This window comes from Fusarium vanettenii (assembly GCF_000151355.1).
Source record: "Fusarium vanettenii 77-13-4 chromosome 4 genomic scaffold NECHAsca_3_chr4_2_0, whole genome shotgun sequence".
NCBI classification, from domain to species: domain Eukaryota; kingdom Fungi; phylum Ascomycota; class Sordariomycetes; order Hypocreales; family Nectriaceae; genus Fusarium; species Fusarium vanettenii.
The window spans coordinates 3,047,865-3,061,483 of record NW_003315879.1 but is presented as its reverse complement, the minus strand read 5'-3'; the positions used below and the strand labels follow the sequence as shown (position 1 = coordinate 3,061,483).

At 53.1% G+C, this 13,619-nt stretch overlaps 4 protein-coding genes across 4 annotated transcripts; 2 read left to right on the top strand and 2 right to left on the bottom strand.

Annotated features, from left to right (window-relative positions):
• The first annotated feature begins 2,176 nt into the window (after positions 1 to 2,176).
• NECHADRAFT_100237 (uncharacterized protein) lies at positions 2,177 to 4,372 on the top strand. The gene is made up of 6 exons (XM_003052306.1): positions 2,177 to 2,304; positions 2,794 to 2,812; positions 2,932 to 3,087; positions 3,146 to 3,250; positions 3,313 to 3,376; positions 3,430 to 4,372. Exons 1-6 carry the CDS (start codon positions 2,287 to 2,289, stop codon positions 4,004 to 4,006), a joined length of 939 nt encoding a protein of 312 aa, XP_003052352.1. The 5' UTR covers positions 2,177 to 2,286; the 3' UTR covers positions 4,007 to 4,372.
• Positions 4,373 to 6,174: 1,802 nt separating this feature from the next.
• Positions 6,175 to 7,981, bottom strand: NECHADRAFT_92960 (uncharacterized protein; the record flags this gene model as incomplete). Its single annotated transcript, XM_003051847.1, has 3 exons — positions 6,175 to 7,014; positions 7,060 to 7,546; positions 7,599 to 7,981. The coding sequence occupies 3 exons, from the start codon at positions 7,979 to 7,981 to the stop codon at positions 6,175 to 6,177; spliced, it is 1,710 nt and encodes a 569-aa protein (XP_003051893.1).
• Positions 7,982 to 8,479: 498 nt separating this feature from the next.
• ARP2102 (Actin-related protein, ARP8 class) lies at positions 8,480 to 10,999 on the bottom strand (the record flags this gene model as incomplete). Its single annotated transcript, XM_003051846.1, has 3 exons — positions 8,480 to 10,761; positions 10,814 to 10,892; positions 10,960 to 10,999. The coding sequence occupies 3 exons, from the start codon at positions 10,997 to 10,999 to the stop codon at positions 8,646 to 8,648; spliced, it is 2,235 nt and encodes a 744-aa protein (XP_003051892.1). The 3' UTR covers positions 8,480 to 8,645.
• Positions 11,000 to 11,614: 615 nt separating this feature from the next.
• NECHADRAFT_92958 (uncharacterized protein) lies at positions 11,615 to 13,377 on the top strand (the record flags this gene model as incomplete). The annotated part of the gene is made up of 6 exons (XM_003052305.1): positions 11,615 to 11,634; positions 11,943 to 12,180; positions 12,231 to 12,307; positions 12,359 to 12,388; positions 12,436 to 12,912; positions 12,969 to 13,377. 6 exons carry the CDS (start codon positions 11,615 to 11,617, stop codon positions 13,375 to 13,377), a joined length of 1,251 nt encoding a protein of 416 aa, XP_003052351.1.
• Positions 13,378 to 13,619: the final 242 nt, after the last annotated feature.

Here is a 13,619-nt window from a genome sequence, read left to right as displayed (position 1 = left end):
AGTGTTGAGTTGCTGACAACAATATCTAGCAACCTCCTTCCATCGGAGAGGCCTCACAAAAGACTGACAGAGATGGAGCTGACGGCGAAGGAAACAGGGCCAACAACATGTCAATCAACTTGGCAGATCCTTCAGAGTCGGTCATTTGGGTCGACATCTTTGATCCTATCAACGGCCCATCCTTCAAGCCGAGTCCCCTGAAGCCGATTCCATTGTTCATGCAGCGGGCGCCAGATCACGCTGCCAAACTTCGAAACCAACGGCCATCTGCCCTCGACATTTACCTCCAGAGTCCGCCTCACCTGCGGAAACCCGCCTCCGCGCCGAGTTCAGCTTACCCGCCTGTATCACCAGTAAAGAGCCCAGAGCTGGCCTCAAAAGATGCATCTCAGCTTGCAGCCTCACTCCCCGTGGCACCAGCTTCTCGATCACCAACCCCATCTCGAAAACAAGTATTCACTTTGGTCAGGGAGGAGCCCCTGAAACGACCTTCGTCGAGACTGGCCTCGCCGCGTCGCCGCTCCGACATCAACTCGTCGGGATACCGCACACCTCCCGAATACCCCGATCAGGTGATGCGGACGCCTTACCCGCTGCCTTTGTCGACTATCCACGTCGCCAGCCCCTTGCCTTCGCAGCTCACGTCGCACATGCAGCGGATATCGCACGCAGCACCGCAATCATCGGAGTATCTGGAGCGTTACCAGCCATTGACGGCTCCCGTGCGGACGACAGAGGGGAGGAGACTGAGGAGGATCCCCGCGAGCCTGAGCGAGGAGGGGTCTGTAAGAGGGAGATCGGAGCAGAGGAGTAGTGATGCTAGTGACTGGGCGAAAGTTGGGGCTGAGTTGAAGAGGTTCTTTACAGGTCGGTGAGACGAGAAGGTATCATTGGTTATTACAGTTACGGCCTATGCAGTACATAAGGTAGTCATGCATTCACCTACGAGCAAACCCACTTGTATCATTTGAAGCTGTATCATGTGGAACTGGTTCAACATGGATGATGTGAAGTTCTAGTTTGTTTGCAAGGCGCTTGGGGTTTGCCAGATCATTTGAGCCCAAGCAAGGTCCGGCATATTGACCGACCCGAGCAAACAAACCTCATGATACACCGACGTCTTGAAGCGGCTCGGCGCCGGGGGAAGCTGCCGAGGCACGGAACGAATTGATGCTCAATTGCTGATCATGACCGGTAAAGTTACCGAGGTGGGTAAACACCGGCTTGATGCAATTGACTGACTAAGCTCGGGCCTCTTTGTCTAGAGCTCCGCATGGCTAGGCGAGCCGAGGAGAAGCGTGATGGTGGTGCAATTGGGTTTGTTGGTCTGATGCTTTCGGAGATGAGTCTCTCTGGTAGTACGAGAAGGCTCTGAGTTGTTTCCAGAGCTACAGTAGCAATCACGCGCTGGCAATGCGTATACAATGCTGGAGCCTGGAGGTGACGTTGGATGGAGGGAGATGATATGATGGAGGTTCCCATGGTGAAGCCCTACCTCACAGTACATGCGTAGCTCGGGGCTGAGAGCGCTAAAGCTCTGGCGGGGTAAACGGAGGGTTACGCTCTGGAATGATCCCCTGGCGAAACTCTCCTAGCAGGACAGTTTCCGGGTTTGACTTTTCGGGATGTAAGGACGGTAAAGAGAAGCGGGAATGAGGTGAACGGTCTACAATTGCTCTACGGGGTATTTTGTGTGCGTCTCGAGCTCGACAAGAGCTTCATACAAAATGGCAGATCTCCAATTGCGGGGGGATTTTGGGCTGGAGAGTGGCGGGAGAGCACAGGGCAGCTCAGCTTGTTCCGCAATTGGATGCGGTCGTCCATGCCCTAACAGAAGCTGCCAAAACCTCCACAAAAATATTGCAACAATATGTTAAGCGAGGCAGGCCTCTCTAGCGTGCGTCAGAGTTTCACTCCAGTGTCCCACTCTGGGGAGCCAAAAGAAGGAAAGCAGCCAGTGATTTGCTTGGAATAGAGGAGAGGAGGAGGAAGAGAAACAAGAAGGGAGCAAAAAGTAGTGGGTTGAATAAAATAAAAAATTACCTGAGAAAAAAAAAAGAGGGCCGGGATTTTCTTTGTACCGCGCGCGGGCTTTTGTCCCCCATCACCACCAGTTTAGTTCCACCACCAAAAATCAACACCAGACAAATCTTTCCCGCCCCTCCCTCTCCGGCAACAGCTCCTCCCTCTTACAAGGTCATGCGACCGTAAACCAACTTCCTCGTCGCCCTCAAGATTCTGATTTACGCCCCGGACGGAAGGCGATAAGCCCAGGCGACGACAAAGATGTCGGTTGTCACAAAGGTGTGTATTCATTTCTATTATCTTTGGAGCTCGTTCCTTCTATTGTTTCTTGGTGTGCTGCTCTGCGCTTTCATTGTGCTTGCTGCACCTGCCCTGCTTTTTTCTGCGCCCTGAGTGTGTGAGTGAGAGGGGAATGAGCGCCCACGGCTTCTTTGCCTGACGGTGGCTTTGGATGCCCTCAGCAAAGCTCGCATTTGCTTCAAGCTATTCAGCTTCTCATCAACTCTGCTCTACGAGCGCCTACTCATCCTCATCTCGACATCTTCTGCCTCATTATCCTGCCGTCGAGCGCCCTCCGCCGTGTGCCCTCGCCGTCGACCCAAAATACAACCCCTCATTCCCGTCCTTCGTCATCGCCCGTCAGGTTGTTTGCCCTAACCTAACGCGACGCCGACTGCCCCTCCCACCGCTCGCTTCCAAGACAATCACATCGCCCGCGGCCTCATCAATTGTCGATTAAATCCTCAAGCATGCTAACCTGATTCTCAGAACCCTTTTGCCTACCTCGGTACGATTTGAAACCCCTCCCTCCAGCGTCAAATCCCAACGTCGCTCGGTCGACTCGTTCCGACGCTGCCCAACGCCCTTGTCCCAATTACTCGTACTGACCTAGCGGCTCCTATCCAGGCAACGACAGCGATGGCGAGGAGAAGCCCGTCGTCCCTGTCAAGACTGTCGACAAGAACACCACTCGCACTACTAAGCGCAATGTCGAGCCCCAGGCTCCCGTGAGAGCCGGTGGTGCTGGAGGCAACCGCCGAGGTCCTGGCGGCAACGAGGGTGGTCAGTTGCACCTGGTCCTTTCGCCCGGATTATCAATTTACTGACATTCGAACGACAGCCTTCCGAGATCGTGGTGCTGGCAGCGATAGAAACCACGGCCGATCCACTGAGGAGACCCCCCGATCTGGCCCCCGAGGCGGTGCTGGTGCCCGCGTCCGTGGTGGTGAGTAATGCAGAGGCTCATCTGCCAATTCACATGAAAACAAGCTCACATACTTTCTGCAGGCCGTGGCGCTAGACACGCCCGCGACCGCGATGACCGACACCCTTCCCGATCTGGTGCCCATGGGTATGCTCCCTCTTAATCTTGGCTTATTGGCCCGGGATGCTAACGGTGTATAGTGGCTCCGACAAGCAGGCTGCCCAGTCTTGGGGTGCCACTGAGGGTACTGCTGAGCTTAAGGACGAGCAGGCCGGTGATGCCATTGCCCAGACCGAGCAGAAGGATGCTCTCGCCGAGGATGCCGCCGCCGAGGAGGCCGCTGCTGCTGAGGAGGCCGAGAAGCAGGTCTCTTACCAAGACTACATTGCCCAACAGGCCGAGAAGAAGGCCGCTCTCGACGCTGGCCTCAACGTCCGCACTGCCAACGAGGGCAGCAAGCTCGACAAGAAGTGGGCCAACGCCAAGCCCCTCGAGAACGAGGAGGAGGAGTACTTTGCCGGCACCGGCGGCAAGGCCCAGCGCCAGCGAGAGCGCAAGGTCAAGCAGACCATCGACTTCGACCCCCGCTTCGTCGAGCCTGAGCGCACCCGAGGTGGCCGCGGCGGCCGTGGCGGCCGTGGAGGCCGTGGTGGTGAGCGTGGTGGCTCTGACCGTGGCCGTGGAGGCAACTTCCGCGGTGGTCGCGGTGGCCGTGAGGGTAACGCTCCCATCAACACCAGCGACCAGTCGGCTTTCCCCAGCCTCGGCGGCAACTAGATTGTCCAGCACTCGCATAAGAGAGCCAACTCTGCTCTCATAAACCCCCTTGGCATGTCAAATACGCACATTGGGTCAACGTCATGTCCACCCCTCCTTGTGTCTCACCGTGGACAAACCGAGAGGGTGATGATATCCGTTGTTTGAAAGGTTGAAAAAAGTTGACCATTGGTTCAGTGGCCGGATGTCGTGCCTCGCTGGCTTGTCCCGCTGGGGCCCGATACCTTGCCACCAGCTCGGCTGGCATCCAGAAGTTTTCTCCCTCTAGGTCTTCTCAAAGGTTTTCCGTACAAAATTCAGTTGAAATGCGCTTCACGGTAGTGTGGTTCCGGGGAGTCTTTGAGTGAAATAAAGTGAAATCAGATATCCCAGAGTGCCATTGATGCGTGATGCCTCGCCCCTTGTGACATGTCGTGATCTTTGTCTTGTTGAACTCGCCCGACATTCACCTCAAGCATGTTCAGTGAATTGACCAAGTTGATGCTAGTCGATGCCAGTTGGTAATACCATAATGGAGAACATCATAGTTACTTGTGCGTGGAAATTCCTTGTTATTCTGGAAGTTTACGGGCTGCCTCTAGCCCTTAGCCCGAGCCCCTTTTTGTGGTGAGCATGCCTCGACTCGACTTGCATGTATCGCTTTCAACGCCGCATAAAAGAAGAGTGTTTAGTGGATACGCATTACGAGTCCGAGTCTCATCAAGCAAACAAACTCGAGATATATCGTCCTATAGTTGATATTGTATACACGCTTCTCTCCCTTGATCAGACGTGAGAACCAGACCCAGCTAACCCCTGAACGGTACAAGATACGTTAGATGTCACTATATATATCACTTTTAAGTGAATTCTCAAAGGAAAGTCTTCTGTTCAGGATGTTCAGGTCCACCAACATCTCTCTTCTCTCTGTTCAGTTGAATCTATCAACGGTGGATGCTCTGTGGCCCCTGACGCTTCAAATAGCCCTTCAATCTTTGAATAGCATGTGTAAACGAACTTGTGGCGAGAAACCGCTCTGTTTAGTCTGTTCAGCCCCTTCATGGCTTCTTCGCCTTTCTCACACATCTCTCACCCATGTTCAGTTCCGCAGTGAATGTCTATTAGTTTCTGTCGTTTCAGTGGCTCTTTGGAACTCATCAATGAGTTTCTACAAATAACATGTATGATTAAATTCACCACGAGAAATGGCCCTGTTCAGTCTGTTCAGGCCTTTTCTCCTATCCTCTTCGTCTCTCTCCTGTAATGTTCAGTTCCTAAGTGAATGCCCGGTAACTTCTGACAATTCTATTCACTCTTCGAATTCTTTCTCAACATCGTCAGAACTTCAAATCTCGAAAACTATATAGGTAGCCAAAAGTTCCGTCCCCTTCTTCCATTACTTTCTCTCTCAACACTCAATTCAGAAACTACTGAAACCCGAGAAGCTGACCTACAAGCACAACACAAACAAGAACTCAGGACACGCCACACGCACTTCTGTCACAATGGGCAGAATTGATCTCTGTAGTACCTCTCTTCGCAACCGCTATGCCCGTCGTCACGTTGACGACGGCCTCTTTGCCTCCATCTGCCGTCTTGGGGACAAGATCACTATTGTTAAGGAGCATATCTGGAGCAAGCTCCCCAAAGCCAGGGCGGCGCGTAAGAGACAGAAGTACGAGGAAGGTTTAGCAAATTGGCTTGCCGAAGCCAGAGAGCAGAACCGTTCCCGCCCAGGCTGGTCCCGCGACGAAAGTCCGATCCAGTACAGGGAGCCTGCGCCAGTAGGGAAGTCACATCGGATCGTGTCCAGTGACCATCGTGTCTGGACGATAACTGAAGGGGAGCGACTGATGACAAAGTAAAGAGTCAAGGCGAGTGAGTGCGCTCCAGTTGCCGAGTTACCCCTAGGCGACGTGAGTCTTCGAGGTAAGAGTCAGTGGGTGGGCACCCCCTGAGCGATGCGAGCCATCAAGACACAAGCAGGGTAAGCTCAGATAGTTTCAACGGTGAGTCAGTAATAGGCAGTATGAATAAAAAAACATTTGCTCCATCTACAAGTCTTTCAATGTGAACCCCTAATGATATGCGACCCGTGATATAACCCCGATGTAACAAGATGAATAGGAGAGAGGTAAAGACGCTTTTCATTCCTCATAGGCTATACAGATCAAGAAACAAATAAAACTTTAAAAACGACGCGCAAACGCGCGGGAAGCATCCATCCCCAGTGTCGCCGCCAGAAGCACAGCGTTGAAAATGGCCATCATGTAAAAAGGGGCGCCGTTGGATAGTCGATCAAACAAGAGTCCACCCAGCTTCGTGAGCAGCAAGATAGCAACGCCACCACACAGCGAGTAGACGCCTGCAATAGAGCCCTTGAGGCGGATACGCGAAGCTGCCTCCTGATCCGTCGAGATAGACATCAGCGGCTCGCTCTCGTCGTCGGTCGACTCGTGCTCGTCCGGTTGCAGCAGAGGTTCATGACGTGCAGTCCTAGGTACTTCCATAGCGAGAACGCCGCGGCCAAGAGAGCCGAGACTGCAGACGATGGCGCCGATCTGGCTGATGCCAAGGAGAGAGACCACAAGGAAGATGGCAGGGCTGCCACCTCGGCCGTCCACGTTCTTGATCTCCGGGCTAGATAGTTGAGGAAGGATAATGTAACCAACGATACCACAGATCGTCGAAACGACAATGGGAGAGTTGATACGGCCAGTCCGACTGGCAACGTATCCAAAGATAGGGGCGCAGATGAGGCCCATAAGCTGAGCTACGCCTGTCAGGATAGACGAGAGCACATAGGCAGCTCTGCATTCCTCCTTGAGCTCGGGTGATGAGTCGTGAGGATCACCCTTGCAGAATCCGTTGTTGATGAAGAAGGTGTTTACAAAAAGAGGAATGAAAAGGGAGATGGCAACACTTGAAGCTCTGGCTACGAAACCGCCCAGATATCCAAGGGCGATCCTGGAGTCTGTAAATCCGAGAAAAACCGAGTCCTTCATGAGATGGAGATAGGGAACCAGTTTCTAACAATATTAGCAAGTGAATTCGAAAGGGGTCGGCAGACTCACTCGTCGCTCATGGCTGTCAGAGTCATGGTCCTTCTTCAGTCCGAGAAGCACACTCCAGCCCTTGCCTTCTTCGCCCTTGATATTGCGCAAACCAATAGCGACAAAGATGGCAACGGCAAAGGCGACCACAGAGACGACATAGAAACTGTAAGAAACTGCATCGGCCGGTGTCACGTCGTCAATCGCACCGAACCGCACGGGCAGAGGGAGGAACAGGACCAGTGCCACCAGGGCACCGCATCCAGTGAAGAGTCCCACGAACCCTGCCAGCTTCGATGGTCTTCCAGCCTTGTCGTTTGAGTCTGTTGAGCCGCTCTCAGAGACGGAGTGTGTATATCGATCCTGTGTAATCGTCGCCTCAGATTCAACAGAGAAAGCAACGCTGTTGCGAGCTGTTCGAAGTGCCTTGAACCTCGCATTGGCCTCGTCTTCGTCGCTAGTGCTATCGTCCGTCAGGGAGGGTAGAATCGCAGTCACCATAGTAGCCCTACAAAGGTCAGCATCTCGCCAATGGCTGTCAGGTGATGTCTCAAACTCACGCTGCCGAAGCGCCGACCGCGAACAGGACGCGCGCAAGCAACAACTGCGGATACACAGCGCGCGCCTGGACAAACAGCGCAAGGGACATGCCAATGATGGCATATCCTATAACAGCGACCCATCTCACACCCAGGCGATCCGACACGAGGCCCCATCCCGGGCAAGCGACGAGCGCGACGAGCTCATCGGCGAAACCAAGCGTTCCGACGACATTGCCAACGCCCTCCTTCTGTCCAATCAAGTCGGTAATAACAAACGAAACGGAGCTGTTCAAGAAGACGAGAAACGAGATGGAGAAGAGCGAGATGCCGAGAAGGTACGTCAGCGCCTGGAGAGGCGTCGTCAAGGGCGCAAACGGGAGATATCGAAGGAGGGATGGCATGGTGGGGGTAATGCGATCGCGGATCCTCGGAGCCTTGGAGATTTACTGTTTATGTAAAGAGTAGTATGAAAGAATATCAAAAGAAGGAAAAGAGAAGCAGTATCACATCGCGAGGCCGAAGCAATAGGAATCGCGAAGATAGTCGAGTGTTGACGTATTTGATGTTCCAGCTCAATAGTCAGGATGATAAGATTAGATGGAAGAAGCTGGCATGGAGCTATGGAGGCTCGGATCGGAAGTCGGGGGATGGGGGGAATGACGGGGCCATTACATAAGCTCAACACCTCCTTGCGCCGTGCCCGATATCGCAGTTGAGAGGATCATCATGTAAAAGACGGGCGATTGCTTGTAGCAAATGCCTGACATGTTGCTGTTGTTGATATAAGCTTGTAGTTACGTTGTTTGGCGCCTTTGAATTTGAGGTGACAGGCTGTCGGTAAAATTAGTGACACCATGATCTCGTCGATTGGTCTAGAATCATGGCTTAACCTAAGAATACTACAGAGAGCAATAGATAATACATCTACTACTTTCTTCTCTACCGCTACATCAACCCTTAATGATGATCATTAACTGATGCAAATTGATCCAGACTCCATATCCTTGCCCCAACTCCAAGAAAACCCATGAACTACCCCACTGCTTGTCCTCTGTTGCTGCTTATCTACCATGCCCAGAGCACCTTGTGGTGAAGAGTCCTTGCGCCTAGACGCTCAAACTCAAAGGGTGTGATCCACGAATCGTTGGTTGACAGCTTCGCAAAGACACTGGCACCCTTCCACGTAACCACCTGCTCGTCCATGTCTCTTGCGCTTCGACTCACCAGGATTCTATCATAAAGGTCTGGTCGTCGAGCCTTGATCTTCTCCTCCAGAACAACCGTGAAGTGAGGGATCTTGGCGCCACCTCCGATAACCATGATACTTCCCAGCAGGTCTCGTAATTTCTTTTCGTCACCCTTGGCAGCGTTCTGGATACTCGTAAGAATGGCAATATCGAGAGGCGCCACAGGTAGCACAGCATCCCGTTCCGCAGCCATGGACTTGGCGGTTCGAGCGGCGGCATCGACAAACATGCCCGCCGGTGGTTGAGCGCTCTGTCCAGGGATGGGTGTTCCCGCAGCCCGGGTGCCGTTAGGAGCCGGGCTGCCTCCATTCGCACCCTCCTTGTCCTTGCCAGAAAAGACAAAAGCAGGGGGGACAGGTGTACTGGCTCCCTCGGGCGCAGGTGAGCCGGCGTGTGAACCCATAGGGGTTCCGCTTCCGACACCATCCTTGCCAAGGAAGTTGAACTGCGCCTTCTCCTTGCTAGGGGTCGACACATCAAGTTGTGACTGGGTGAAGCCATTGGCGTTTGAGGTGATCGATGGCTGGACAAGCGCCAGGATCGCTAGCTGGGCGGCCGACGAGGGGTCATCGGGGATGTCGACGTCGTAAGCGTTGTATGACCGGTCCACCAATTTCCGTCGGCCCCTCAGCTTCGCGCTGTTGTCAAAGATGGCAGGATCGTATACACCCATTGGGGCGAGGATGACCTCATCGTAGGTCTTGAACTGGTATTTCCGGGTTGGCTGGTTGGGCGCCCGAACGTGGAACTGGAAGAGTTGGACAGAGATGTCGGCCTGGGACATGGTGCAGTGCTTGATCTTGAGCTCCTCGGCAAGGAGGAAGTCATATCGCCGCCGCAGATTCATGTCCTGGTAGGGAAAGTTGTCGTAGAGCATCATCTTGACGAATGTGTCGGTGATGTCGTACCCGCCGTACTTCAGGTTGATTCTTGAGTCCTCAATGCAAAGACCATCTTCCACACACGTTACCGATGTCTTCTGAGCTCCCACATCGACCACGCAGGCCTGTGTATATCCAGCACCAAACGTCGCAGCCATGCTCTCCTGGACGAAGCATATCCTACTAAACTCGAACCAGGTCATGCAGGATCGCAGCACTTGCTCGACGTATCGCTTGTCGTAGAGGTCGGGAATGACAAACACGCAACTATACTGCTGCCACTCGCTGTTAGTCTTGAGTCCGAGCTCTTGTCTCAAAGCCTTGTCGAGTAGAGTCTCGAAATCGTCGTAGAGATGTTCCTGGCTTGTGTACCCATCCTCATTCCATGAACCATGCTGGATCGGCCACCACAGCTTAAACTTGGGATTCGAGTCGTCAGGCACGCGCTGGGCCTGGTTTCCGATGAAGCATGACGCCAGTGACTCGGGGTCCTCCAATGTCTCGATATCGGTCCATTCGATTTCAAGGGGGTCATTATGCTTCTGGATGAGCTCGGGTTCCGTGCGACGGTTAAAGGTCTGCACAAGCTCCTTGGAATTGGGGAGAACCTTGCGCTTGTTGGCTCGCATGTCGATCTTTAGATCATTGCACATCTTTTGGTACTTCTTGGCCCATTCCTCGCCGTACTGCTGGTCTGTGGTCTTGGCCTCGAATTGCCGTCGCGGAAGGGCTTCGTACATCTCGGACTCGGTCTGGGGGAACTTGGTCGCCAGCGTCATGGGGATCGTCCTGGGGAGTGCATCGCTGGCAAAGCCTATCCGAAGGTTCTGGCTGCCGGGGTGAATCACAATGACCCTGGAGGGGTCCATGCCGGTGGAGGGCGTTGTGGCACCATCCTCCTCGGCCAAGTCTGCGACAGGAAGAGGCAACTCGCCATTAGCGGTCTTGGATAGGGCGCGGTCGCGGTCTCGGGCACTCTGGACGAGTCGGTCGCGTGTCGCATCGCTCTGGAGACGGAGGGCGAGAACTTGATCATCGCGCTTCATGTAATCGCTAGCTGAGTATTAGTATCGATTTGACGCGCCTTGAAAAGGGATTGATGTACGTGTAATAGTTCTTTTGATTGATGGGGGTGACATCCGGCCATGTTGTCAATTTCATGCCATTGTCGGTCCTCTCCAATCCTAGAAAAGCTCGTCAGCAAGGTGTCTTGAGCGCAGCCGGATTGCCCAGGCAAGCAACAAACCATACCTTCCCGTAGGAGGACCCTCTCGCTGACTTTGCCGACCATGATGGCGATGAAACCTCTGCAGAAGTTGTGGCGACAACTATGCCAAGGCGATCTCACATGTGCTAGAAGTTGAAAAAGGTTGAAGTTGAAGCTGCTTTGAGCTCTTGAAAACTCCAGGAGCGCATCCAACTATGGCCGTGATCGCGGAGAGACAACTTGTGTAAATGAGGCTTAGCGCGTTTCCCTCGGATTCTTAATGATCCGACCGACGTTTTACCCCTTGATACGCCCCCGCCTCCACACCGGACCTCTTTCCCGTTGTGGAGCTTGCACAGCCGGGACATCTAGAACCTCATGGCGGACTTGCACAATGGTCAGCAAAAGTCCTAGCTCTTCACGTGGCTGAAGGGCGGCCATATAGGAGGCTCATGAGACCCTCAATGGCGTCTCATTGACCGGAATCTTCCGTCTTAGACTGGGCCGCCCCCAAGACCTCATTCATCAAGATCAGCCTGCATATCTGGCCTATTGGTAAGACTATGATTCCACCGTGATTCTCCACCAAGTGCCGGGGCTGTAGACCAAGTTGCATCGTGTAGGATGCAGTTACCTCCGAGTGCTCGTCATCTACATGTCGTTCATTGGTCGAGGACGAGTTGGTGCAAGTCTTCCCCGATGACCTATCCCTGTTCCCCGTGCTAGGGCGCCAGGGAGGCTGGCCCTGTGGCACATAAAGATCATACGCCTCGGAGGTGTGATTTCTTTGACTTTTGACTTGTGTTAAACGCCAGAGATGACATAAGGAAAAAGCCATTGGCCGCTCGTATATTACTTCAACCGCCATTGTCCTCCCTCGAGTCTGCTCTTCGATCTACCTCCGACAACGACTAGCTACTTGCTCGAGTGTTATCGTGAGCGCCACTATGGACGCACATGTTTCGATCGTGGAGCATCTCTCCAATTTTTCAACATTATCCAGCAATATGCCGGCTTCCCTTCTCAGTCTACCATCATCCTCTTGGTCTGGTTCAGTCCTTGTCGGGGCGTTCCTTGGTTATGCCGCCCTCTGCTCAATTCTTCGATTTCGACGGATCAACGCCCTCCAATCTCGACTTGGCTTCCATGACCGAAAATCTCTGGGTCGAATGACAAACGAAGAAGCTCATCAGATTGTGAGGAATATTGCGAACTTCGAATTTCCGCTCTTCTATGACCTTTCGGTTCGGTTAGCTTTGTTCGAGGTATGCTCGAATCAATGCCGAGGTAGTTGTGCTCTGTTGACCCTGGGTAGACCTATGCTGTTCAGCCGGTTGCGAAGTTGCTTTATGCTGTCAGTGATCTGAATATATGGGAGAAAGCCCCGAAGAGGTACAGTGAAATATGTTACTGAGCTTATTGAGTCTTGACTAACCCTACTAGATATGCGGACACCGAGGTCGTATACTGCTGGTAATGCTCACTGTCACTACTCTTGACTTAAGTGCTAATTCCCACAGTTTCGCGTCTTACTCTCCGGCCTCACCTGGGCTTCACAAAGCAGTGGCACGGATGAACTACCTGCACGCCCCATACATCAAAGCAGGCAAGATTCTCCAAGATGACCTGCTCTACGTTCTTTACGCATCCATGGCCGAGCCAGTCCGGTTCCTCAGACTTTATGAATGGCGCGAACTCAACGATATGGAGGTCGCGGCTTTGGGTACGATGTGGAAGTACGTCGCCGACATGATGGAGATTGACTACAAGACCGTACTCAAGAAGGATACGTGGATAGACGGCCTAGAGTTCTTCGAGGATGTTTCTCGATGGGGAGAAATCTATGAGGACGAGCATCTACGCCCCTCGAAGGAGATTAATGAGTTGGGTCATCTCTTGATGGATATGTTGTTGCAATCTCATGCAAAGATTGCTCGTCCCGTCGGCTACCCGGCAGCTTGCGTCCTCATGGGACCCAGACTGAGGCGGGCATTTGGGTAAGATTATCTTGAGGACCTATCCATCAATTCTACATGTACTGACAGCTTGATAGCTTCCCAGAGCCTGGTTTGGGCATCACAGTCCTGACTTATAGTCTTTTGCTCGCCAGGAAGCTTACAGTTCGGTATCTTTGTCTCCCTCGCTTTTCGCCCTGCCTGTACATCTCTCAGCCAGACGAGCAAACAGGACGTATCAGCGCCTACCATTACATGAAAGAGCCTTGGTACGTGCCCTCGACGTTCTGGTCCCGCTGGAGCCCCGAAGCACTCTTCACCCGGCTGGCTGGTGGATTGCTCCCTGGTGACGGTGGTGCAGAGGTCAAGCCTGAAGGATTCCTCCCCGAGGACTTGGGCCCGGAGAGGTACGTTGGTAAGGGAATAGAGGAAGGCAAAGTGATGGAGCAGGAGGTGAAGAAGAGGATCTCATTGGGTTGTCCGTTCAGTGCTGCTGCCAAGGCTTGAGGCGCTCTCCGTGCCTGGCTGGTGCAACTTTAGCCGTGGATATTTATTGTTTCTGCCAGTCATTTTGATTTCTCTGGGTTGATGATAGGATGATCATCAAATTGCAAATTCTCACGAGACCAAATGCTAGAACACCATATAGGTGGTTATGAACTACACATAGCCTGCCCAGCCAGTACATTAGATGCGAAGATCCAGGCACAGAACCAACAATGACGCTGGCAACCATAAAATAGAACCCG

Coding starts and splice junctions, on each gene's coding strand:
- NECHADRAFT_100237 (XM_003052306.1), top strand. Junction 3,251..3,312: donor TGGTGCCCGCGTCCGTGGTG/GTGAGTAATGCA, acceptor TACTTTCTGCAG/GCCGTGGCGCTAGACACGCC. Junction 3,377..3,429: donor TCCCGATCTGGTGCCCATGG/GTATGCTCCCTC, acceptor AACGGTGTATAG/TGGCTCCGACAAGCAGGCTG.